The 23,949-nt window shown below is 48.1% G+C and overlaps 1 protein-coding gene across 4 annotated transcripts in view; it reads left to right on the top strand.

Moving 5' to 3' along the window:
* MAPRE2 (microtubule associated protein RP/EB family member 2) overlaps window positions 1-18,512 on the top strand; it is a 162,676-nt gene extending 144,164 nt beyond the window's left edge. For all 4 annotated transcript variants that reach the window (XM_049697989.1, XM_004273685.3, XM_004273684.4 and 1 more), the window contains 3 exons: window positions 3,738-3,877; window positions 8,694-8,852; window positions 16,990-18,512. In XM_049697989.1, coding sequence (XP_049553946.1) covers window positions 3,738-3,877; window positions 8,694-8,852; window positions 16,990-17,064 — 374 coding nt within the window. In that variant the 3' untranslated portion in view covers window positions 17,065-18,512. The remainder of the gene's footprint in view (window positions 1-3,737; window positions 3,878-8,693; window positions 8,853-16,989) is intronic.
* Window positions 18,513-23,949: the final 5,437 nt, after the last annotated feature.

Genomic DNA, 23,949 nt, shown 5'->3' with positions numbered 1-23,949 from the left:
CCAGCTGACCTTTACAGGATCCGTGAAACACAGATGCCACTTTAATGCCGAGACCCTGTGAACCACAGTAAAGTTGGACTCTGTCAGTAGCAAGGGATGTGTTTCTTCAGGAAAAAGCTGGAACTGGGACAGCGTCAGTAACTGCAGCAGCTCTGGCCTCTCTGCCGTGAGCCACCCGGCATCTCCCGTGACCCCATTTCCCTCCCAGCCAGCTTCCTCTGCGTATTTTTAGGCTTTCTTTCCCTGATAACTTGGTCTTACATGGGGCTTTGGCTTGCCATGACCTCTTCTACTTTAACTTCATATCAAACGTTTCAGTTTTTCCAAGCTGCATTTGATGATGTCCTGATAATATAATCAGTGATAACCTTGTTTTACAAGTAATCAGCTTCTATTCCTTCCACGCTTTTCTTTGAAAATTTACATGAGACTGGGTGAGGCAGAATATAAGAACATGAGTGTGTCTGGTGGACCTCGCTCAGCTCCTGCAACCAGCCACGTCATAGCTGCTGACCTGCTTAGGGAGGCCTGCGCAGGCTGGGTGGGTGGGTCACTTGCTCTCTAGGGAAGCCCCTTCCCCAGAGCTGTTCTCTTCAGAAGAGGCATGGACGGAAGCATGGCAGAGGCTTGGATAGGACAGCCCAGCACAAACCATCTTGCTCCTCCCTACTCAGAGTTAACTGTTTACTGACTGAATTTAAATTTACCCACATGAACTACTATCTTGACTCCATCTATACAGGGCCTAAGTAATAATGGAAGGTGAACTTGAAACCAAGTAAGAGATCTCTTTCTGGGAGGCTGGTGGGTTTTGTTTCGTTTCCTTCAGGTATTGCTGGCTCCTGCTGTCAGTTACTTTGAGGTTGGCATCAGCTCCTCGAGCTTCCCCTGGGATCTTTACCCTGGATAGATGCCTGTCCTAGGCGTCCTTTCATGAGTTATAAAAACTTATTATTGAGTGTCTCCTCTGGGTCAGGCATTGTACTTGGCCTTGGGAACATAAAATAGTAAACAAAACAGACTCAGCTCCTACCTCGTGGAGATTAAGTCTAATGGGAGAAGTAGGCATTAAATAAATCACTGTACCATTACCGTTGACGGGTGCTGTGTGAAGGGTGTGTGAGCCACCACATTTAAGCTGAGACCTGAAGGCTGTTAGACATAGTCACTCAAAGGAGGGGAGGAAGAATTTCAGGCAGAGGGAACACAGCCCGATCCCAATCCGTGGTCACGTCTAGAACATTGCCTTTTTCCTGAGAATGTTGAGTGTGGCCATGCCTGGGCTTTTTTTTTTTTTTTTTTAAATATACATTCATTTGCTTTATTTTTTAGATTCCACATGTAAGTGATAACAGAGTATTTGTCTTTCTGTCTGTGGGCATTCTTAAATGACCCACTCCCACCAGGTCATGAGCTCCTGTAGAGCAGGGACTTCCAGTACAGGGCTCATGGTAGGCACTTAATAAATACGTATTTAGTAAATAAGAGGGGGTGGTCATGGACAGTCTTTGAGCCGCTTTCTGTTAGACTATTTTTATATTAAAATACGACAGAGTGCTCATGAAAAGGTCTGAAGTAACTTGATTTTTCAAAAGCTGCTTCCCCAGCGAGGCTGGCTGGTGGCCACCCTTGGAGAAGGCTGTTTGTCAGGTCAGCACGTCCTCGCCCTGCCTCTCCTGCTGTTTTCCACGCTGTGTTCTTTACCCTGTTGGCTTAGCGTGGAGTTAGAGAAGCTGGCCAATGGGACACGGAAGCTATGTCCAGGAGTGTGTTTTCTGGGCTTTTCCAGAGATGAAGCCTCCTCACAGCTGTTGAGCAAAGCAAAGCATCCGCTCTCTGGACAACTTGGGAAGTTCCGCTGCACAAGGTTTCATGACCTGAGGTTTCCAGGTCACTGAAGGTTTGAATACTCAAACTTTTTAAGTCATTCCTAACTTAAGCATCCTCAGTTTTACATATATTAGGCATTTCCCTGTATTTTTAGAAGAATTCTTTCTTTCTTTATAACAGGCATGTATTTTAAACGGTATGTTACTGTCAGTGCTTCTTGAGGGTGTGTATGACTCTGCATCTCTCACGACTCTGAAGACATACAGATAGGAATTTTATAGTCTTCCTGCTTGCTACTTTGTAATTAGGAGATTGGTTGAAACTTGTAACTGCTGCCAGGGTGCTTGCCTTTTTCTAATCTCTTAGTACCAATAAACTGTAAAATTGGAAACCATACAACCAGGTTTTATTTACTTGTTCGTGTATTTAAACATTTGTTCCTTCATCAAATATGTGTTCCGCCAAGTACTGTGCTAAGCACTGAGGTTGCAAAGCTGAGTATGATGAGTTCCTTGCCCTCCAAGAACCAGAGGAGCAGAGTTGGGGGGGACTGTGGTGGAGAATTGGGCCAGCGGGAGCACCTACACTGGACTGAGCTGTTCTGAGTAAGAGGGAGTGGCTGGGCCCCAGTAATGACCCTGAATTTCTAAACCCATGGAGTGTATAAACTTCACTGCATATATCTTGTGCCATCTGTTTTGGCTGCAGAGGCCATTTCCTGTGTCTGTCAAGTTCTAGATAGTGAGAGCCTGTCATGAGCTGAGCTTCAGGTAGATGAGTTCTTACCTGACATCAATGGTCCTATTTTTTTTTTTTTTTTTTGCCAATTTCTATCATTATTAGTGATGCTACTGAATAACTTGGTTAAGGTCCCAATCCTCAGGCTTCCCTGTTGTAAAGGCTTCTATTCTTTCACCCTTTATAAGCAACTTATAGGGTAACACCTTGACACGTGTAAACATCCCATCCTCCAGACACGTCTCAGTGTTTTAGAGTCAATTGATGAAACTTTCCTGAATCAGTTATGTGTATTGCAAAACTGTGATTTTTCTAGCATTTCTTTAGCATTTACTGGCTGTCAGTGTTCTGTGGAGATATTTGGATTCTCCCTCTCCCCTACCCTCATTATGGACTAGATTTTTATTTATTCAGTGCACTGTAATACATTACAGCCATCACTCTTTTTGGTATGCAAATGGTCCAAGTCTGGCCAGTTGGGAGCCCCTTTGGGCTGGCCCCTGACATTCATTAATCCTTGAGCACATCCTTGCTATTTGACATGAGATGTCCCAGGCCCACCTTGTCCTTTCCCTGCCCCAGCCCTGGAATCAGCCATATCATATCTCAAGAAGCCCTTTTATTGCAGAATAACATTTAGAAACCAGGACTTGGGCACCAGGAGTGCCTGTTGCTACAGAGATATCATGGCTCCTAGACTCTTTTAATGGCTAAAACTAGGAAATACATTAAAAGAGGAAAAAATAGACGTGCATTGATATTTCTCCTAAAGTGTTACTCTCATAAGGTCTGTGTTAGAAATTCAATTATGGTGATGCTCTGAGCTTATCAAAGAACCTTTCCTCTTTAAAAAAAACAAACAAACTTAAAATCCCTTTGTATCTGTTCTCATCTCTCTGGAGGGAGAAGGGACAACTTCATTAATCTCATGTCACTTGAGAAAAACAACCAGTGCTCAGAAAGGTTAAGTAAGTTGCCCAGGATGATTCTGTCGTTTTATCGAGTACACTCTTTCTAAGCGTATCTGTGCTACTTCTGTGCTGGCAAGAGACCACTGGCAGTGTCTCTTCTGTGTTTGAGTAAATTCCTTTTATATCACACTTTTGCTACATACCTAAAAAGCATTTCTGATGTTGCCAATATTCATAATTTATTCTGGGTCCTTTCAGGTGCGGCTAAATCAAGTCCAGCATCTAAACCAGGATCCACACCTTCTCGTCCCTCATCAGCCAAAAGGGCTTCGTCCAGCAGCTCAGCATCCAGATCTGATAGAGATTTAGAAACACAGGTCATACAGCTTAATGAACAGGTAACTTGGCATCCCCAGCTCTGTCTCTGGGAGCAGTGACAGGTGTCAGGGGGTGAGATGAGCAAACTCCTATGGGCTTGGGATAGGGGGAGGGAAGCGGCGGGAATCAGTGGCTTCAAGCAAGTAAGAATGAAAGGAACCATTGGGGCAGATAATCAGTGGCCCATTGTGAATAAAAGATGTTAAGTCACAAATCTCAAAGCTATACATTGAGACAGAGGGACAGATGACTCGGCTTTAGGTAAATGCAGGTATGCAGGCCAGCCTCGCCCTCCCGTACACCTCAGTGCCTGTTAGGAGCTCCAGGCTAGACCATGGCCACTTCTAGCCAGTCTAGATTGTGTTAAAGGCATCAGGGGTTAGTCTCCCTCCTTCCTTCCTTTCTTTCAGCAGCTATCTGTTAAGCCTGTTCGATGTGACAGACACTATACTTGATGCTGATAATATAATGGCAGCAAGATAGAGAGCTTCTCTTCCCTCATAGAATTTACAGATAGCAGCCACACACCATTGTCTATTACACAAGCAAAAGCCAAATGGCCGAACACTTCCCGCAAGAGTGAAAGTACACAGGAGCACTGAACCCAGGAATAGGGCATCAGAAAGGCCACAGTTAAATAGAACTTGCCTTTTTATCTAATATCCCTAGGATTGCAGTAAATCTAGGTCTACTGCCTTCGAAATTTTCAATATAAAAGCTTAGGTACGCTTTCTAACTAACAATAGCTAATTTTGCCCAAGAGTATACATAGTTTAAAAGTAATAAAACAATTGGTAGCATAGGGCCCAGTGCAGAAACCACCCACCCTTGCCCTGAGTTAGGAGAGTCTTTTTGCTGTATGCGGGCCTCTCACTGTTGTGGCCTCTCCCGCTGCGGAGCACAGGCTCCGGACGCACAGGCTCAGCGGCCATGGCTCACGGGCCTAGCTGCTCCGCAGCATGTGGGATCTTCCCAGACCGGGGGCACGAACCCGTGTCCCCTGCATCAGCAGGCGGCCTCTCAACCACTGCGCCACCAGGGAAGCCCAGGAGGAGAGTCTTTTCTCCTGGCCACTCCCACCCCTGGGAGAAGAGCCATTATCCCAGGTGCCCAGGCTGTTCCCAGCTACTCACTGGGCATGGGCAGATCCCGGTGATTAATCTGATTCTTGATGAGCCAGCAAGAGTCTGGAAACAGTTTTTGAGATAGTTGTATATTTGCAAACAAGAATCTAGTTAAAAAGCAAGCAGTTGCTTAACTAGGGTGTTTCTTTACAATTCTGAACACTTTAATGAAAAAGGTAAAACCTTAAGTCATCGCTGCGTAGGACTTTGATTTAGAAACTGTGGAATGTTCTAATTACCTGCTTATTCTCAGTTTGAGCCCTTATACAATTTCCAGCAATGAGTTCTTCTAGAATGAAAGGCAGTTAGTACTGAGACTGAGCTCTAGAGCCCGCGAGCCACAGCTGCTGAGCCCGTGTGCCACAACTACTGAAGCCCGCGTGCCTAGAGCCCATGCTCTGCAACAAGAGAAGCCACCACAATGAGAAGCCCGCTCACCGCAATGAAGAGTAGCCCCCACTCACCGCAACTAGAGAAAGCCCGCAAGCAGCAACAAAGACCCAACGCGGCCAAAAATAAATAAAATTTAAAAAAAAAAAAAAAGGCAGTTAGGACAGCCCTAATTAGCCTTGGGCCACATGCCTGAGGCTCTGAGCAAGTAGACCTGAAGAGAGTCGGGTGTGGGTCTGTAATACTTTAGATTTATAACCCTTTTCTCCGTAGGACTCAAATTCTTTTGATATCTTTATTATCAAATGTTTCTTCATCTACCCCTACCACACCCAGTTTCCCAAACCACCAACCCAAAGTAGAAACACATTGGAACCTCGAGATCCTGCCTGCCCCTCTCTCGCTTACGGCCTTCGCCAACCAGCCCCACTTCCTCTCCTTGGGGCTGGCTCTGGGCTCCCAGTAGCTCTCCAATCACACACAGAGCCCCAAGGGCCCCAGCCCTCTACGATGCTTCAGCTAAACTGCTGTCCCATCCAAAATGCCACTCTAGAGAAGACACGGAGAAGCACATTCCAGTGGCCTTCCTCCTCCTGCTTGTAATTCCTTCATTACTTCCAAAGGCCTCACTCCCGGGCTGTCCCCCCCATGCATTCACATGGAGGAGAGTGTCCCCGCACCTCCATCTGTCCCCCAGAGGGAAGGTCGGACCCATCCTACATTGTAAGCCTTCATTCACCAGCTGTTTACTGAGCGCCTCCTTCAGCTGTATTTCCAAGGCTATGTTAATGCTCCCTCCATTTTCTGTCCCCGAAGCCTACAGGGTGCTCCCCAAAACTGGTGGGGAGCCACACACAGTCATCACTGTGTTGGAATTGAGGACACGAAGACGAGGAAGGGCCAAGTAAAAATGCCCGGACCAAAGACTGAATTACAGTGGTAATAGACAAAGTGACCAGTGCCGTAAACTTTAAGAATTCTCATTCACTTGGCCTCATGCCTTGATTTGGGCAGTCTCCCATGACATGCTATGAAAGCACCACTGTGTTAGAGAATTTCAATGATAGAAATGAACCAAAAGACACAGGGGAGGAGAAGACATGACTAAAATAATCAGGGGTTGTTTCTGGAGAGTAGATGAGCAAACAGGTGGTGGGATGGGGTCCCTGCTTGTGCTCGGGGACCACGGGGGCTGAAGAGTGGGGCCTGGTTAGCCCGCACAGACACTGTCCGTGGCTCGGACTGGAAGGCTGGGCGGATCTACAGTGTGTGGACACCTGAGCGGTAGAGAATTGGGAGAAGAGAACTTCCCCTTGACTTTTCTCAAGGGTCCATCCCCAGCATCCCCTCCACTGCTTAGGCTCCTGCTCTGACACGTGCGGGAGCAAGGAGGCATCGGAGTGGGACTGTGAAAATGGCATCCCATTTGCCAACGGATCTTTCATCAAGTAGTTTAGCTCCTGTTGGTTTTTACCAGGGAAAGTTTATAGCTGTGCATCTGTTAACCTCATGCATCTGGAATAGCAGCACAGGCCAACCTGGGCTGGGTGTTTCTACAAAGCCTCAGCTCTTGGTTCACCGTACAGACCACAGCACTTGAGAGGCTGACAAGCCTGGTTTCCGTGGGTCAGAGGCATCCAGAGACCCTTCTTGCCCGACACAGGGAAGGGGAGCTGGCAGACAGCAGACACCTAAACTACCACAGACCCGCTGGTGGCACCAGTGCAGGCGTGAGATGGGTCTGTGGTCGAGTCTGGGCGGGGTGGGGGGGAGGTTCTAGAATAAACAGTTTTCTTTACTCTAGAATTCAGCCAACTGGGTTGCCTTCAGTTTTTACAAATGTCCAAGCCATAGTATTATCAGAAATAAGAGCTGAAAGTTAGTGACTGAGGGAATTCCCTGGCAGTCCAGTGGTTAAAGACTCCGTGCTTCCACTGCAGTGGGGCATAGGTTCAGTGCCTCGTCAGGGAACTAAGATCCTGCAAGCCGCAAGGCGTGGCCAAAAAAAAAAAGAAGTTAGCGACTGATCCTCCTTTGCTTTGTAACCAGCTACATGAGGGCATCAGTGAGGTTAACTCTGCGGAAAAACCATATCCTTGAGTCTTACTGGATGGACACAAGTTTGCCAGGTGCACAAGGAGACGGACACTGCATGTGCTGAGTATCTGTTTGAACGAGTCAATAACTCCAGACAGATAAATAGTATGTACCAAGGCCCGGAGTTACTAGAAACAGATTTTCCACTCCAAATGTAATCTTTGGAAATCTGTGAAGGGTGATTTTTCATATACTGAAAGAGATTTCTCCTGAGGAGAACCATGAGAGACCTAATTCACCTCCTAAAGATATTCTCTGCATAAATATAAATGATCAAATGGTTCAGAAAACTTGAGGGATTCTCCGAGAGCAGGAAGCGGGTGATGGTTTGGGCCTGTGTGGAGCTGCTCGGCCTGCAGCCTGGAATTTGAGACCAGATCTGTCTACACTGCCTGTGGTGTTTCTTCAGCCCAGGTGACGGCTCTGCCAGCCTCAACCCTTGCCCTCTTCCCTTCACCAGCGCCATCTCCGTAACCACGGTGAGAAGCTGCAAGGCCCTTGAACCCGCATCAAGGGAGAAAAAAGGGAGTGAGGGCTGTTCTGCTGAGGGACTGGAGCTTCCACATCTTCCCGCCTTTCACGTGATGAGCTCGAAGCCAGAACTAGAGGAGTTAAGACAGGTCCACTCAGCCTGCTTTTAGTCTCACCCAGTTTTCTTTGTGCAGCCACGCCCCAGTCCCTCAGTAGGAGCATTTGTCTAGGTTGGTTCAGGAACATGTATGAAGGGCTCCAAAGTCGAGGGTGGCTCTCAAGTGACGTGAAGAAAGGAGTTCCGCAAAGCGCGTCTCAAGGGACCACAGTGCCAGCCTCTCCCTCCCCTCCCCTCCCCCCTCCCGCTCTCGCCTCTCCCCTCCCTCCTCCCACTCTCGCCTCTCCCCTCCCTGTAGAGGATGAATGAGATGGGGGAAAGATGTGCCCCAGCCCAGGTTAGTTACCAGGAGAGGAAGGCTGACTCGGAGCCCGGGTGGAACTGTCTCGGGCAGAAGGATCCCCGGGCCTCTGGGTATAAACGGTCGGTTGACAGGAGTGACAAGTGTGCTGTTGAAGCTGGGCATTCGGGCCCAGGCTCCAGCAGCAGCCCCTCGTCTCTCCCCGGACCTGCATGTTGGTTATTTTTGCACATCTGTCTTTTCATGTTTCGCATCTTTATACGCAGGCACAGTTGGTCATTTATTTCTTATGCTGTAGTTTGAGGGTTTTCTTTTCCACCTTCCCTCCCTCACAGGTACATTCATTAAAACTTGCCCTTGAAGGCGTGGAAAAGGAGAGGGATTTCTACTTCGGAAAGTTGAGAGAGATTGAGCTCCTCTGCCAGGAACACGGGCAGGAAAACGATGACCTCGTGCAGCGACTCATGGAAGTCCTCTACGCTTCGGAAGAACACGTGAGTGTAAGCAGAGCCCTGAGGCTTGTGTCCCAGAGTGATGCTCTTGGTCCGAGTGCAGTGGCGCCGAGCCTTCAGATACTGCCCTGGGACCTTAGTGAGGCTTGCAGCTCAGCCAGTGCATGTGATGTTCCCAGAGGAATAAACACGATCGTCGTGATCCATTGACCCATGCTTATGGGACCTGCATTCATCAATCTGGGAAGAGATGCGCGGATGGTTGCCAGTTGTTGGGGGCAGGGGACCGGGGGGCTTCGATTGAGAAAAATAGGCTTACATAGCCAAATCTCAAGTGGTTTTCAGCTCTCTGAGCAAATGAGCAGTAAGAATGTGTGCAAAGATTCTTCACACAGATCAGAATGTGGTTAAAGGAAAAATTAATCTAGATGCTTTTCCCATCCCCAGAAGTCCCACAACTGTTTTTTCCTTCATAGCTGGTTGTCTTGGTTACACTTTGCCAGTACAGAGCAGCATTGTGTGACAGCCCTTTGTGGAAAAATACTTCTGGAAGGCCTCCTCTGTGGAGGCCCTGCCCACCAGGGTTGCTCCCCCACGAGTGGATGTGCCGAGGGGGGACCCAGGATGTGGCTCCGTCCACGCATGGAAAGCCGACGTGAGGAGCAGTGGAGGAACATGAGTCTCAGGAAGCGAGGAGGGGAAGGGGCAGGATAAACGGCAGGGCCCAAGGCAGGTCACCCCAAGTCCGCCCAGACAGGCAGGGAGAGGCCCTGGCAGCCGCAGTGGGAGCCCCGTGGGGCTTCACTTTCATGAGGACGGCGCGGTGAAAGGCAGGAGACCACGGGCCAGGGTTGCAGGCGTCCTGCTGCCAGGTTGGGGCTGAGGAAGTGTTTGGGTAGGTGTGATTAGGAGGCCTGCAGGTGCCCTGAGGGCTCTGTGGTCGAGTTGCATGTGTGTTGGTATTTCCACAGAACATAGGAAGCCACCAGCAAGTTTACTTTTATCTTATTTCAGCCGAATACCAGGCAGTTGTTTACTCCGTGTAAGATTTAAATCCTAGCTCTGAAATTTTCCTAAACTGTAAGAAACTGTCTGGAGTTTGGGGACTCTCCAGCACTTTTTTTGTTTCCCCCGGATATGTATATATTCTTAAACCTCTTTCTCGGTTAGCTCACACGATAGATCTTGAAGCCCTGGGGATCCACCTGCCCAGGTCCCAGAGATAGCGACGGCTTTACAAAATATTCTCAATATTTTCAGATCTGACGGAAGAAACCAAAGGTTGGTTTGTAGTGTGTGTATCTGCACCACCCAAAGTGGCATTTTTATGACGTTCTGTATGTAGAGAGTGCTTTGTCCTCTGTCAAGCGCGAGACGAATTATGGTTATTCTCTTCACAAGCTTGTTTGAGGCTGAATTCGATGAGGTCTGTGCAGCAGACCTGCACAGTGAGCCCGAGTGAACCATGCTGCTGCCCATCCGGGACGGTGCCCGCTTGCAGGATGGAATCTCCCTGCTGATGCTAACCTCTAGCCTTCTGGTGCTAACCTCGAGCCAGATCTTGTCCCAAAGGAGGAGTCGTTGTGAGGTAGCGCCGTTAGGTGAACTCCAAATTAAGGGTTGGCAGGGCCACTGAATTCCTAGCTAATGGCAGGTGGGGCTGGCCTTCGGCAAGAGCTCTTGCCTCCTGAGAGTTCAGGAGCATCTTCCTGGATGACTACACTCAGCTTCTGTTAGACCATTTATATCTCCAACACCCCCAGCACACACACCAGCACCAGCTTACCGCGGCCTGGATTCAGAGAGCCATTCTTGCAGTGTATGGGCAGTTAATGCACACGCCCCTCAAAGAAGTAATACTTCAGAGTATCATCAGTCATTAAGACTAATGGGTTTAGCAGGTCCTTTCCTCGAACTCTTGGGATGGGAGATGAGGGGGAAGGCCAAGGGCTTTACATGTATCAGCTCCTTTAATTGTCTGGAGAATCCTATTAGGTAGATGTGGGTGTTAGCCCATTTATAGATGAGAGAAACTAAGGCAGCCGAGAGGTTAAATAACGTTCCCGAGTGAATAAGCAGCATAATTTGCATTTGAACTCGAGTCCTGAGTTCATGCCCTCCCTTCTGCAAGCCTGAGCCACCTTTTAAATGGGGAACATGATAGTAGTAATAGCTAACCTTGAGCATTTAGCATGTGCTAGATATTACGTTTATGTTCTATATATATATTTCTCACCACATCCTTATGTGGTGTACTATTACTTATCTCTGCTTTACAGATAAAAATTACTTGCTCAGTGACCCATGTTTATTATTTTTTTTTTGCGGTACGCGGGCCTCTCACTGTTGTGGCCTCTCCCGTTGCGGAGCATAGACTGCGGACACGCAGGCTCAGTGGCCGTGGCTCACGGGCCCAGCCGCTCCGCGGCATGTGGGATCTTCCCGGACTGGGTCACAAACCCGTGTCCCCTGCATCGGACTCTTAACCACTGCACCACCAGGGAAGCCCAATGACCCATCTTTAATAAGCTCCGTCACTACCCAGGTTTCTCTAACTCAGAGCCCAGATCCTTAAGGACTATGTTCCCTGCCTCTCAGTATATTGGGTGCCATGGGGAAGGGAAGAAGTAAAGGTGGTACCTCTTGGGGGAAACTGCAGGACAGATTTTGTCTAGTTGACAGTATTGAGTTGCACGTGTTCTGTATGTGAAGAAGGGAGCAGTCAAATTCCTGCCTGGATTTTCTCCAAATAATTCTCTTCACCTTGTTTTGTTGTTTGACGCCTTCAAAAGTATTGTCTTAGCCTCTTTCTCTGGGCAGTCTGTTTAATTCAGCATCCGGCAAGAACCTCCATTTTTTTCTGGCGGGTAGTGTCACTAAACCCACCTTCGTTGTTCTGACTGGCACTGTGCTGATGCCATCAAATAGAAACATGGCAGGGAGGAGAGAGAGACAGTGGCATCACTGTTGAGTGTAAGCTAAGGAGTATCCAAAGTCCAGGAAGAGATTCAGAGGCAGTAACCAGGCTACTGGAATCTGGAAGGGAAAACAGACTTAACACAAACGTAACACGTGTGGGTTACCAGTGCAAAGTCTTCAAATGCAGCTGCTGCCTTAATTCTTCTCATTCCAGGATAACTTCTAAGGCAACTCTGTGTCTGGACAGCTCCAAAAGAAACACATCAGGCTATGCTGAGTTTTCTATAGAGAATAAGCTGGAATATGCCAAGCGTCCTTGTTTAGAATGTTACAAGACCCATTTTTTTAAACTTCGGTTTCTATATAGGGAGAAGGCGAAGGCTGTCTGCCACGTGCCTGGACACTGCACAGTATTTTCCATGCTGCACACGCACACACATGACACTTCTTACAGAGGCGGATGGCGAGAGGCTCAGGAGCGGCTGGCCTGCTCTGCTCTCTGCTTCCCTTCCTGGAGGTTCATGGAACCGTCCTAGACACCTTAGAGCCGCAAGCGTTTGCCTCCCTCCCTAAGCGTAGTGAGTCCTGATTCTGTGGTAGCCTCCCAGCTTATCCAGCTTCTACCATTGAGGCAGTGAGCCTTTAAAAAGCTTCCACGCTTGCCTAGGAAAGGCATCACTTGGGGAAAAATGTGCTCAGAGGTTGCTGGGCCACTGCACCCACCCGCAAGCTCTCGGAGCCTCCTTTTTCCCTCGCTGTGCTTGACCCTGACACTGTCCTGTTTTCAGGCCATTCACACACTTCAGTGCTAGGTGGACGTGCAGCCACGGGGGGCATGATGTCTGGGAAAAAATGCCGGTACTTTATGCATGATGCCGCCGGTCGGACTTCTGTGCACATCTGAGAGGCAGAGATTTCTGGTTGGTTGCCTCCCTCTGGAGATGAGAGGGGTGCTGAGGAATCAGAGGCTGCAGTGAGTGCCTGCTCTTCAGTTCACCACAGATGGACCCGACGTTGACACTTCAGGTGGAGGCATTCGCTGGAGAGGCCTCCTCCTTCAGTCTTTATTTAGTGATGTCTGGTCTTTGATTCTCTTGATCAAGCAATCCTAGGATAACATGTTTGGAAGATGTAGAAATCCAGATGAGAGTTTTGAGTGTGGAAGTAAACAGAGGCAGTTCAGTTTGCAGTCACAGAAACCTAATGGAAGTTTCCAGAGCAGATGGCCAGCTGGCCGTCCAGTGCCTCTCATTATGATTCTCATTATCTTTACTACTTAACTAGGGGCCACAGGTGTCTGGGCTTAACGTCGTTGGTTAGCTGCTGCCCTGTGGATCTGTAGGCTGAGGGTCACCTGCTAATACAGAGACACTTGTTTCCTGAGTTCCTGTCACGGAAGCCACTGTCGAATGACCTAAAGATACTCCCCCCTTCAGGCCACATCTTTTGAATTCAGCCTGCGTTTCTGTCACTGGACGCAGCATTGGGTTTATAGAAAACAGACACAGCCCCTGCCTTAGAAGAGCTCACAGTCCCCTTGAGACAGACAGGGACACCACTAACTGGAATTTGTCAGGTTGTGATAAACGCAGTAATAGAGACATAAATAAACTTGTGTGGGGAGCACATAAAGAGAGCCTGGAGGGACAGGCAAGGACTTCACAGAGAAGATGACATTTGTGTTGGCCGTGGAAAGATGATTAGGAATGTCAGCAGTTACAGAGGTAAGACGGGGGAGTATTTTTTCAGCAGAGGAAATGGCAGGAACAAAGCAGAGAGGACAGAACAGCCGGACTCGCTGGTGTGAGTGGCGGCAGATGAGCCTGTTGTGCGCTGCCTCCTACATCTGGGAAGGTGGGAGCCATGCCCTCTCCCCACTCCCTGCAGCCCAGCTTCTTGACGGCCCTCCCCCTCCTCCCCTCCTTTGTCCCCGCTCTCCTCCCACAGTAGCCGAGAGCATTCTTCAGTACTGTCTTCCTGCTTGCTTCTCCTTCTAATGATTATTATAAGAATAAGGAACTCCAAAGCGTCACTCACAGCTGTGGGTGGATTTATATGCAAATATTAGACTTAATTAAGTAGGTGGCACCCCAGTGCTTTAGTCACATGTTTGGCCTAGGTTTCGCCTGGCCTCCTCCTCACCTGTGCGTTTAAGTTCTTCTTCAGTCTTGCGTGGGGCATAAGAGAAAGATCATTTTGGTGTGTGAGTGCCTCCACGCGTGGGTGGGGAGCTCCCAGTGGTGATGGGCTACAGCTGCCTCAGAGTTACAGGTGCGTCCTGCCAGACTTTCAGAGCACCTTAATTTGAACCCCAAGCATTAGCAATCCATTGGTAACCCAGGACGTTTGTTCTTTATAGCCACGGTACCCAATAAGAGTGATCTGGGGTCCGCAGTTCCTGCAGATGAGATGCATGACCTCACAGCGGTGCACCGTGAGTGAGGGAGCTGCCCTTGGCCAGCTGGAGACAAGGGCACCACACCCACCCCCTGGCTCATCAAGTATGGAAAGGAGGCCCGAGGGGGAGCCTTATCTAGTGCGTTTCTCTTCCCGCAGCTGGTTTGACAGGCCCACAGTTACTTGAATCCAAATCTTCTGACTCTCAGTCCTGAATTAAATCCATTATCCCACAGTTAACTCGCAGTCCATGATGTGAGCAAATAAGATTTTCTGTAAAATGTCAAACAGATCCTCATTTCTGACGATCTTCCCATCAGCAGCCTAACACTCACAGAAACGATCATGTAAGAAAAGTGCACTTCAGACCAGCTGAAGTCTGGGCAATATGATACGGAAGGCACCACACTGGCATTAACAGGTTAGGATGACGAATACAACAACATCTCTACCCCTTAAGGGACTCAGAGGCTCAGAGCCTGGCTGAAGAGGCAGCCGTGGAGCCAGCCAGTGGGGACACACAAGCACGCGCCCATACACACACAGGGCTGCAGTGTGCAACCGGATGGAAGCAGGAATCAAGGATGTAAAGCTCAGAGGAGTGATCCATTCTGGGGTGAAGGCAGTGAGAAAGGCGTGGGGAGGAGTGTGCGGCAGAGCAGACACCCGGAGCTCCTGGTCCACCATCCTGGTCAATTCCCATGAGTGTGACTTTCCTTCTTTGCCCCTGGACTAGAGGGAGGCTCGTGGCTCTTCCTCGCTTGTTCTATCCCAGCAAGAGGTGCTCTTCTGCTCCCAGGAGGGCACCTCTGTCCCTGAGGCACTAACTGAGCCGAGAGGACCACCCTCACGTGTGCTGAGCGGTGGGCAAAGAGGCTTGTGGAGGACGCTGCAGGGCCGGCCCGGGGACGAGCTGGCAGAGCCGGAAGCAAAGGGGGGCTTGGGGCTCTGAGGTCAGAGGACATCGTGGTTAAGGAATTAAGGAGCGAGGTGTCCCGAGGGACAGCAGGATGTGGGCAGGGAGAGTAGGATTTGGGCCTTCACATTTCAGAGGTGGAGCAGTTTTAGGTATGTGACGGGGTGTGGTCATGGGGTGAGCTAATGTTGATTAAATTAAATAATGTGCTTCTTGAAGACACCCAGCCAGTAAGGGACGGTGCTAGATTTGAGCCCAAGTCTTCAATACGATGTCATTTTCTACTCTTGTCATAGAAAAGACTTTTTTAAAAAATTATTTTTACTTCTAGAACATATTCCAATGAGTTACCAAGAAAAAAGAATCACAGCTCACACTTATGTTATGTGCCAAACACTGTTCTAGGCACTTCACCTGTTTTAACTCAGAGCTCTCTGTTGAACTCAGTGACTCCATCGATTCAGTGACCAATGGCACTCACTGAAAACTCTGGTAAATGGGCACTTTTGTCCTATCTCCCACTTGTACAGATGAGAAAACCGAGGCACAGAAGAGTTAAGTCACCCAGCTTGTACATAATGGATCTGGGAGATGAACTCCAGTTCCATGCTTATATCCTTGACATTATGCTGCCTCTCAGAAGACAAGTGGCACGTGACCTTGTCTGATAGTCTCGGTCATCTGTTCTTGCACCCTCTCTGATGTCTTCTTCCTGACACACATGCATTGAGTTGTACAGTAAGCAAGGTCTGACACAGATGGATGAGGCCCTATCCCGACTTCAGTATCCTCAGGATCCAGTGGACGAGGCCACAGGGTTCAAGACAAACAAGATTACAAGTCAAAAGTTTTAAGGCCAAGGAAGAAGCAAAATGCAGGAGGAGGGAGAGAATCCTGGCTCAGGGATCGGGGGAAATGATGCTGCTGTATTTGAGTTGGATCTTGACGGGTGTGTCCTTGGCTAAAGGGAATACGGGCCAGACAGAATGGGGGTTTGCAAAGTGCAAGCGAACACAAGCACGTCTGTACGTCCCAGCGTACGCTCCCGACTGCATCGCAAAAGCATTGTGCATTCTGGAGGGAGCAGTCGGCCCTATTGATTAGCTACGCTCCCTCTGCTTGGGTAGTAAAGAGCTAATTATTCTTTGTGAGATTAAAAAAAAAAAAGAATTGGCAGATATAGCTAACCAGGGTTTATGTTCCCTGGAGTTTTGTGTTCATGATGTGCTTCCCCGGGTTATACGCAAGTGAGTAAATAGGTCATTTGAAGCCAAGTAGAGGAACACCTCAACCATCAGAAAGTAAGCAAAAAAAGTCCTCACATACCCAAAATAGATGTCCCGAAGTCCCTGAGCACAAGCTCCTGAGCTCCCCTGTTGGAGACGCCGTCTGGCTGGGGGCAACCCAGAACCATAGTTATTGTCCTTTCCTTACCTACCCACTCTAACGAGCTGCTTCTCTGCATCAGATGAGTAACAGATTATAACACGGAGTCTGCTTAGCAGACATGCTACCAGGTGAGGAGGAGGACAGCAGGGCAGGAAACAGGAAGCCATCAGACACACTGCAGGGGCCTGGGGCCCTGTGCTGTGTCACAGCAGGCTCACTCGTGGTTATCGTGACGCTCTTGAGTCCTTGCATCTGGTTTACTGTCGTACAGCGGGTGGGAAAGGATGTCGTATGTTCTGTGATGACGTCCTTCCAAAATGGTCAGAAGGAAAACGTGGTGCCTAAAGCCTGCTGGCCACGCTCCAGAATGGGCCGTTCCTTGATGGGGCAGGAAGGTGAAGGCATCCCTGTGTGTGCCTGGGCTCCTGGGAGCAGGGAGGCACGTGCGTGGCAAAAGCCGTGGCGATGCCGTGCTGTGCAGCGATGGTGGGGCTGGGGACGCTGCAGGGCTGCCGGCAGTGAACCGCTTCAGCTGAAACCTCTTCCCCTGCCCCACAGGAGGGCCACCCGGAGGAGCCGGAAGCAGAGGAACAAGTCCACGAACAGCAGCCCCAGCAGCAGGAAGAGTACTGAACCGTCTCGGCAGCTCTCCACACTTCCGTTCTGGTGGGAACTTTTCTTCTGGAGAATTGGAACACCTGTGGCCTCAAGCTCATCAGAAACCAGTTGTTCCCAGCCTGCTGTCCCATCACTGCGCCGGCGCCCATGCCAGCCACCGCGCTCGGTTCCCATTTCCTTCGCCAAGACACACTAGCTGCGGCCATGGGCAGCCTCCCCAAGACATCACGGGGTCACATACCTTCAACTTCACCACCTGGCTGCTTGAGATTGGTTCTGCTCTTTGCATTTCTTTCCAGAACAACTGTCCCCACCCCCACCCCACCCCCTTTTTATCCTGGTGTGAAACAATGGTAATTTGATATATGGTATTTATATTGGCATTTCTCAACCCAGTGTCACTAGATGTCACACACATTTGTGGTGCTTTGATGTTTGCAAGTCTAACCTCTGAACATAAATTTGGTCAGATAATAAATTGGAACAAAGGGAAAGAGATACTTGATATGAAAGCCATATGACAGTGACTTATTTCACGGGGAAAAACACCAAGTCAGTTTCTCCCTCTACTCACAAACAAAAGGGAAAAAGAAAAAAAGGAATCAAAACTAGGACGTCAGGGCCCAACAGTGTTCAGACATCGGCATGTTAGACAACCACACAGTATGTTGTTAGTTTTGAAAGACATTCACTCAAGGAAAACACCATCTCGACTTGGCCCTCTAACTGCTTGCCCTTTCCCTCGCCTCCCCCCACCCAGATTCTCATGCTCTTTTCTTTCTCAGGGTCCTCTTTGGTGGGGAGCCACTCTCCTCAAAAGCTGTCATCAGTTGTCTGCAGTCAGAGGGGGTCTGCATGGGCACAGGTCCTCCTGCCTCCTCCTGTGGGTTTCAGCCCAGATCCTCTCATCCACACTAGGGGATTCCTACTAAAGAATGACTTCAGGGTGTGCAGCCCCGGGCGGCAGGGTCCCGCATCATGCTGGAAGGCTGGGAGTGAAGACCTTATGAATAGGAGCGTAAGCCCAAGGGAGAATCCTGGTTCTGAAGTCTGCTGTTGACACTGGAATGACAGCACAGGAAAATCTGACTCCCAATGCCTTGTGGAATAAAGAATTCCCCCTCTTCAATACTATGGCCCTCCTTGTCATTGACCTTCGCTAAATCGTGGCAGTTCATAAACAGAGGAAACAGTAATGAATTAAAAGCATTCCTTATTTTTTTTAACTAATATTTGCACATTTTCTTAGTGTCTTTCCAAATCTTTGCCTCTTCCCCACCCCGCCCTTTGACAGATGGTTTCCCTTCCTGGATCATTCATTTCACTCGGTTTCTGACTTTAGATTTTTCTTTCACTTGTTATTTGACTTAGCAGGTACAACAAAAACAGCAAACAAGTGTGCCCACCCCACTTTCCTCTTAATTGAAAAGCTTAAAATAAATTTCTGAATTATGTATCATAAAGCTTTGACATTTCTTTATTAACTGATGACATACTAATCCTAAATTCTAGCATTGAAGCTTTCCACCAAAAGAAGTCTTCTCAAAATAAATCTTCTGTGGCAGAGTGGTATTTACTGAGTAACATGTGAAAAAGATTGCTTGTATTTTTGAGGTTATTACAGGACACTGTGCAGAACTGGACAGATGTTTCATGGGGTTTGGTTTCCCTTTCTTCTCTCTCCTGCTTGCTCTGCACTACAGCGGCAGCTCGTTTCTCTCAGGCTGGAATACGGCCTGGCTCTCGGCGGTGACATCCTCCCACACCTGGTCGCAGGGAGTGGTCGTGCTATACGCAGCATCGCAGCATCGCGCTTAACAGTGTGTCGTCCCCACCCCCTCCCTCCCCTCCCCGCCCCGCCAAGCCTGTTGCACTCACTGAGTTTCCTTCTTTCTAAACAGCTCTTGTAAAGAGGCACGATAAATAATTCCATGCAGGTGATCCTTCAGTGGTTCCTGGGCAGTTCTTTGCTTGCCTTGGACATGTCAGTAATACCCAGTGCCAGGTGGATTGGGGACCACACTCCCATCATGTGGGTGCACGTGATTACTGGGTAACGTGCATAAGCCTCACCAGTGACACTCAGCCACTCTGTTCCTCCCCAAATCCCCAACTTTCTCAGCTACAAACACACTGGCCATATATCTGGCAAAGACAACTTTCGCCAGTCATCCTACTTCCTTCTCCTTCCCGGAGTCTTGGGGCAGACTATTCATTTATTTAGAGAGGAGCTATATACTTCTCTTTCTGTCAACATCTGAAACGTCTTCCATTGCCCTGCATCGCATGGGACATCACTGATGCTTTGGGGAATCTTTGACAGCTAAGTATCCCGGTCCTCTTCGGCTGCACCCCAGCTTCTGTGCAGACCACCTCTCATTTCCCAGGACTGCTCCTTTCTCCCTGATGGCTTTACCCCGTCATTCTCTCATCTCGGCAGCCAGTGCGTGCTTTCCTCTGTGGACCCCGTCACGTGTCGTCATGCTGGGCCGAGACGCATCCCCTGGTGTGTGCTCTGCTCCTCCCTCTCAGAAGCTAGACTTCGGTCTTGGAGTCCCCTTCACACCCGCCGCAGCTGGTTATAGTACTTCCACTGCTCATATCAGGTAGGAAGTGATTGAAGCAGGGGGTAAAGAGAAAAGAGCAGAAAAGCAGAAAAAGAAAAGACAAAGACACACCCTGTTGACCCGAGAGAAGTAAACTCCAGAAGGGAACCAGGAACTCCTCCCTTCCCTGGTGAGTATTCCCATTATTCCGTTAAGGTTTAATATGCATTCAAATTACTTTTACTAAATAGTACACCATAAAGCTTTTGTTATATATTAAATGTAAACTGAAAGGAATGTAAACATATGTATTGTTAATTATAAATATAGATAAGTAATGACATAATAGATGAAAAAGTCTTATTCAGATGTATCACATTCATTTTACATTACCCACCTACTGTCGCATGGTAGAATAGTTTTTTGTCTCTGAATATGTGAATAACTTGACTTGCATTTATCTTTTTACATATTTAATAAAAAAAAAAGGTATATGTTAAAATCGGCCTGGATCTATAGAGTCTTAAATTTTTATGCTAAAGGTTTCCTTTTGAGTGAGCACAGTTATACGAATTGGCTATTTATGTAAATTCACACATAGATCCCACATTTTATTATGATTTACATGGTGGGGGGCCTTGTTTTTATTGACGGCAAATGTTTTAACAGGAATTACAGTTAGTATTTGATATCCAATGTAGCAGCTGTACTACCTTTCTAAAACTCTGCCAAAAATATTTTCTTACCAAAAACAAAGATACACCATTCATTCCCTTAGGAAACATTCCACTTGCAAAGCAAACAAAGGGCCTCGCTCCTGCAGGTTCACCTGCTCCATCTGGACAACACAAAGGCTGGGCAAAAGCAGGCAGGTGTTTCGATGTAAAGCTTTGTGGCAAAACGACCTGTGATTGGCAAAAGCTCTTTGATTAAGTGTATTCTCCTCCCTCCCCGCCTACCAGTTTGCTGACTTTAACAGTGATGATTTATAGACATAAATGGAATACCAACCTTACAGGAATAACTGAAAAAATGTATTTGAACTGGCCCACTGCCCTCCTGGAGACCCTGTAGAACAGGTGACGACAGTCTGTTGAAGACTTTGCCCAGGAGCCTCCAGGTTACTGAGGTTCAGCGGACACCCTTTTACCCTGAAGGATGCCAGCCTTACTGAACCTGCTTTCAAGCACCACCTAGAGCCCAGTTTTGTTTCTGTACTGTCCTCTGGCAACTGTTTTCCATTCATTTGCCTTTAGGCCCTTTCCTTTTAAAAGCAGAGAAGCAGGAAAATAAAGCTACCACCACTGCTCTCCACCTACACATTACTCCACAGGGTACTTACGTGATGGAAGTCTGAGCCGTGACCTGGGTTGGGAAAGCTCATACTCAAAGCACACGTGTTTCCATTTAATTCACCAACCCTAGGGTTTTAAACACTAGATCTTAGACATTTGTGCACAAATACTCAAGAATACATGTGATTCATTTTACTTAAAAGGCACACTGGTGGACTCTAAACACATCACAAACAGTTCAAAAGTGGTGCAATAACATGTTTGCTCCATTTTATTAAATCTGAGATCATCGATAAAAATTTGAGGTGTTCCTACTGGTATTATGGGTAGGCCCATGAGTCCAGAGGGAAGGGAAAAAAGTTAATATACTGACACTAAGTTCGAGTTACAAGATGCCAGTTCTCTAAAATTAAACACAAACTTCCTTTCTCTGACCTTTCTTATGCTTCCTCTTAATGGCTAGAACACAGCCACCGTGACCGTTTAGGCTGCTATTATGAGTAAATAGTCACTGACCCAACTTCTCAGCACCAACACAGAGCCGCCAAACAGCACCAAGTGTGAGAACAGAGCATCTCCCTGGATGTCTAACAGCTCCTGTTTTGCTGAACTGGGAACTCATGAGACACTCTCCATTCACCGGAAGAGCTCGGGCTTTACTGCCTAACAGAAGGCAAAGCGTAAAATCCATCGAACCCTTGACCCTCAGATGGCACCAGGACTTCAGCTCACAAGACTGCCCAAGGGCAGACCCTTCCCCCAGGCTGTGACCTGGACCCCAGTAGGGCTTACACAGAAGGTGCATTTGCTAAGGCCTTGCCTCCTCCTGTTGGGTTTAGGATTGGAACAAAAAAATGGAACGCCCAGCTGGAGCTTACTTGTTGAATGCCTTTTTCTCTCTTTCCACTGACCTAAAATGTTGAACCTTTTGCCAAGTTTTAATTTCTTAAACAGGTTTCTTTTTATATTTTGTAACTATTTTATCAAGACAGGGTGTAAATTGTTTTTAAAGAGCAAGAGCACATTAATGTACCTTTGAATTGATGCTATTCATAACCAACTAGCCCAGTACCTAAATGCATTCTTTTTCAGAAAATAACGTACACATTTCTTTCTGTGTAGCAAGAGCCCCTCATATTTTACACTATGGTATTCCTTTCAGTCTTGAAGGTTACCTGTATATTATAAAAAAAAAAATTTTTAAGATACATTTATCTTATTCACTAAAATGTATTGGTCAAATCTGACCATTTAAATGAGGCTTTAGAAATTACAGAAGTAATGAAAAGTTCCCATAAATGATTTCAGAATTTTAGTCTAATTCAAGTTCACAGCTTACTACTAGGACACTCTCTTCCAGTCTGATACATTTATGATGCAGGTGAAATGTAGCCTCCTACCAATGGAACAGTTTTTTACCAGCATGAAAGTTATGTCAGAGAAAGAAAATGTCTCATAAGCTAAGCCGTCTCAAAGACAGGTTCAGGGACCTTCCTATCCTGTAGACATAGACACTGTCCAGTCACCTGAGCTTAAAACAAAAAACCATGAGGCAGAGAGAGCTTCAAGATGGCGGAGGAGTAAGACATGGAGATCAACTTCCTCCCCACAAATACATCAAAAATATATCTACATATGGAACAACTCCTACAGAACACCTACTGAAAGCTGTCAGAAGACCTCAGACTTCCCAAAAAGCAAGAAACTCCCCACGTACCTGGGTAGGGCAAAAGAAAAAAGAATAAACAGAGACAAAAGAATAGGGAAGGGACCTGCACCTCTGGGAGGGAGCTGTGAAGGAGGAAAAGCTTCCACACACTAGGAAGCCCCTTCACTGGCGGAGACGGCAGGTGGGCGGGGGGCGGGTAATCTTCGGAGCCGTGGAGGAGAGCGCAGCAACAGGGGTGTGGAGGGCAAAGTGGAGAGATTCCCGCACAGAGGATTGGTGCCGACCAGCACTCACCAGCCTGAGAGGCTTGTCTGCTCACCCGCCGGCCAGGACAGGTGGGGGCTGGGAGCTGAGGCTCCGGCTTCGGTGGGCGGATCCCAGGGAGCGTGAACACAGCCTGAAGGGGGGTTAGTGCGCCACAGCTAGCCGGGAGGGAGTCTGGGAAAAAGTCTGGAGCTGCCGAAGAGGCAAGAGACTTTTTCTTCCCTCTTTGTTTCCTGGTGCGCGAGGAGAAGGGATTAAGAGCGCTGCTTAAAGGAGCTCCAGAGACGGGCGCGAGCCGCGGCTATCAGCGCGGACCCCAGAGACGGGCATGAGACGCTAAGGCTGCTGCTGCAGCCACCAAGAAGCCTGTGTGCGAGCACAGGTAACTATCCACACCTCCCCTCCTGGGAGCCTGTACAGCCCGCCACTGCCAGGGTCCCGTGTTCCAGGGACAACTTCCCCGGGAGAACACACAGCGTGCCTAAGGCTGTTGCAACGTCACGCCAGCCTCTGCTGCTGCAGGCTCGCCCAGCACTCCGTACCCCTCCCTACCCACCCCCCCCTCCCCGGCCTGAGTGAGCCAGAGCCCCCTAATCAGCTGCTACTTTAACCCCGCCCTGTCTGGGTGGGTAACAGATGCCCTAAGGCGACCTACACGCAGAGGCGGGGCCAAATCCAAAGCTGAACCCCAGGAGCTGTGTGAACAAAGAAGAGAAAGGGAAATTTCTCCCAGCAGCCTCAGGAGCAGCAAATTAAATCTCCACAATCAACTCAATGTACCCTGCATCTGTGGAATACCTGAATAGACAATGAATCATCCCAAAATTGAGGCAGTGGGCTTTGGGATCAACTGTAGACTTGGGGTTTGCTTTCTGCACATAATTTGTTTTTGGTTTTATGTTTACCTTAGTTTAGTATTTAGAGCTTATTATCATTGGTAGATTTGTTTATTGATTTGGTGGCTCTCTTCCTTTTATATATATATTTTTTTTCCTTTTGAGGGTCTGTATGTGTATGCTTCTTTGTGTGGTTTTGTCTATATAGCTTTGCTTTTACCATTAATCCTAGGGTTCTGTCTTTTTTTTTTTTTAAGTATAGTTTTTAGTGCTTGTTAACATTGGTGGAT

This window comes from Orcinus orca, chromosome 15 (assembly GCF_937001465.1).
Source record: "Orcinus orca chromosome 15, mOrcOrc1.1, whole genome shotgun sequence".
NCBI classification, from domain to species: Eukaryota; Metazoa; Chordata; class Mammalia; order Artiodactyla; family Delphinidae; genus Orcinus; species Orcinus orca.
Note: the sequence above shows the minus strand (reverse complement) of the source record. Positions and strands in the feature narration are given on the sequence as shown.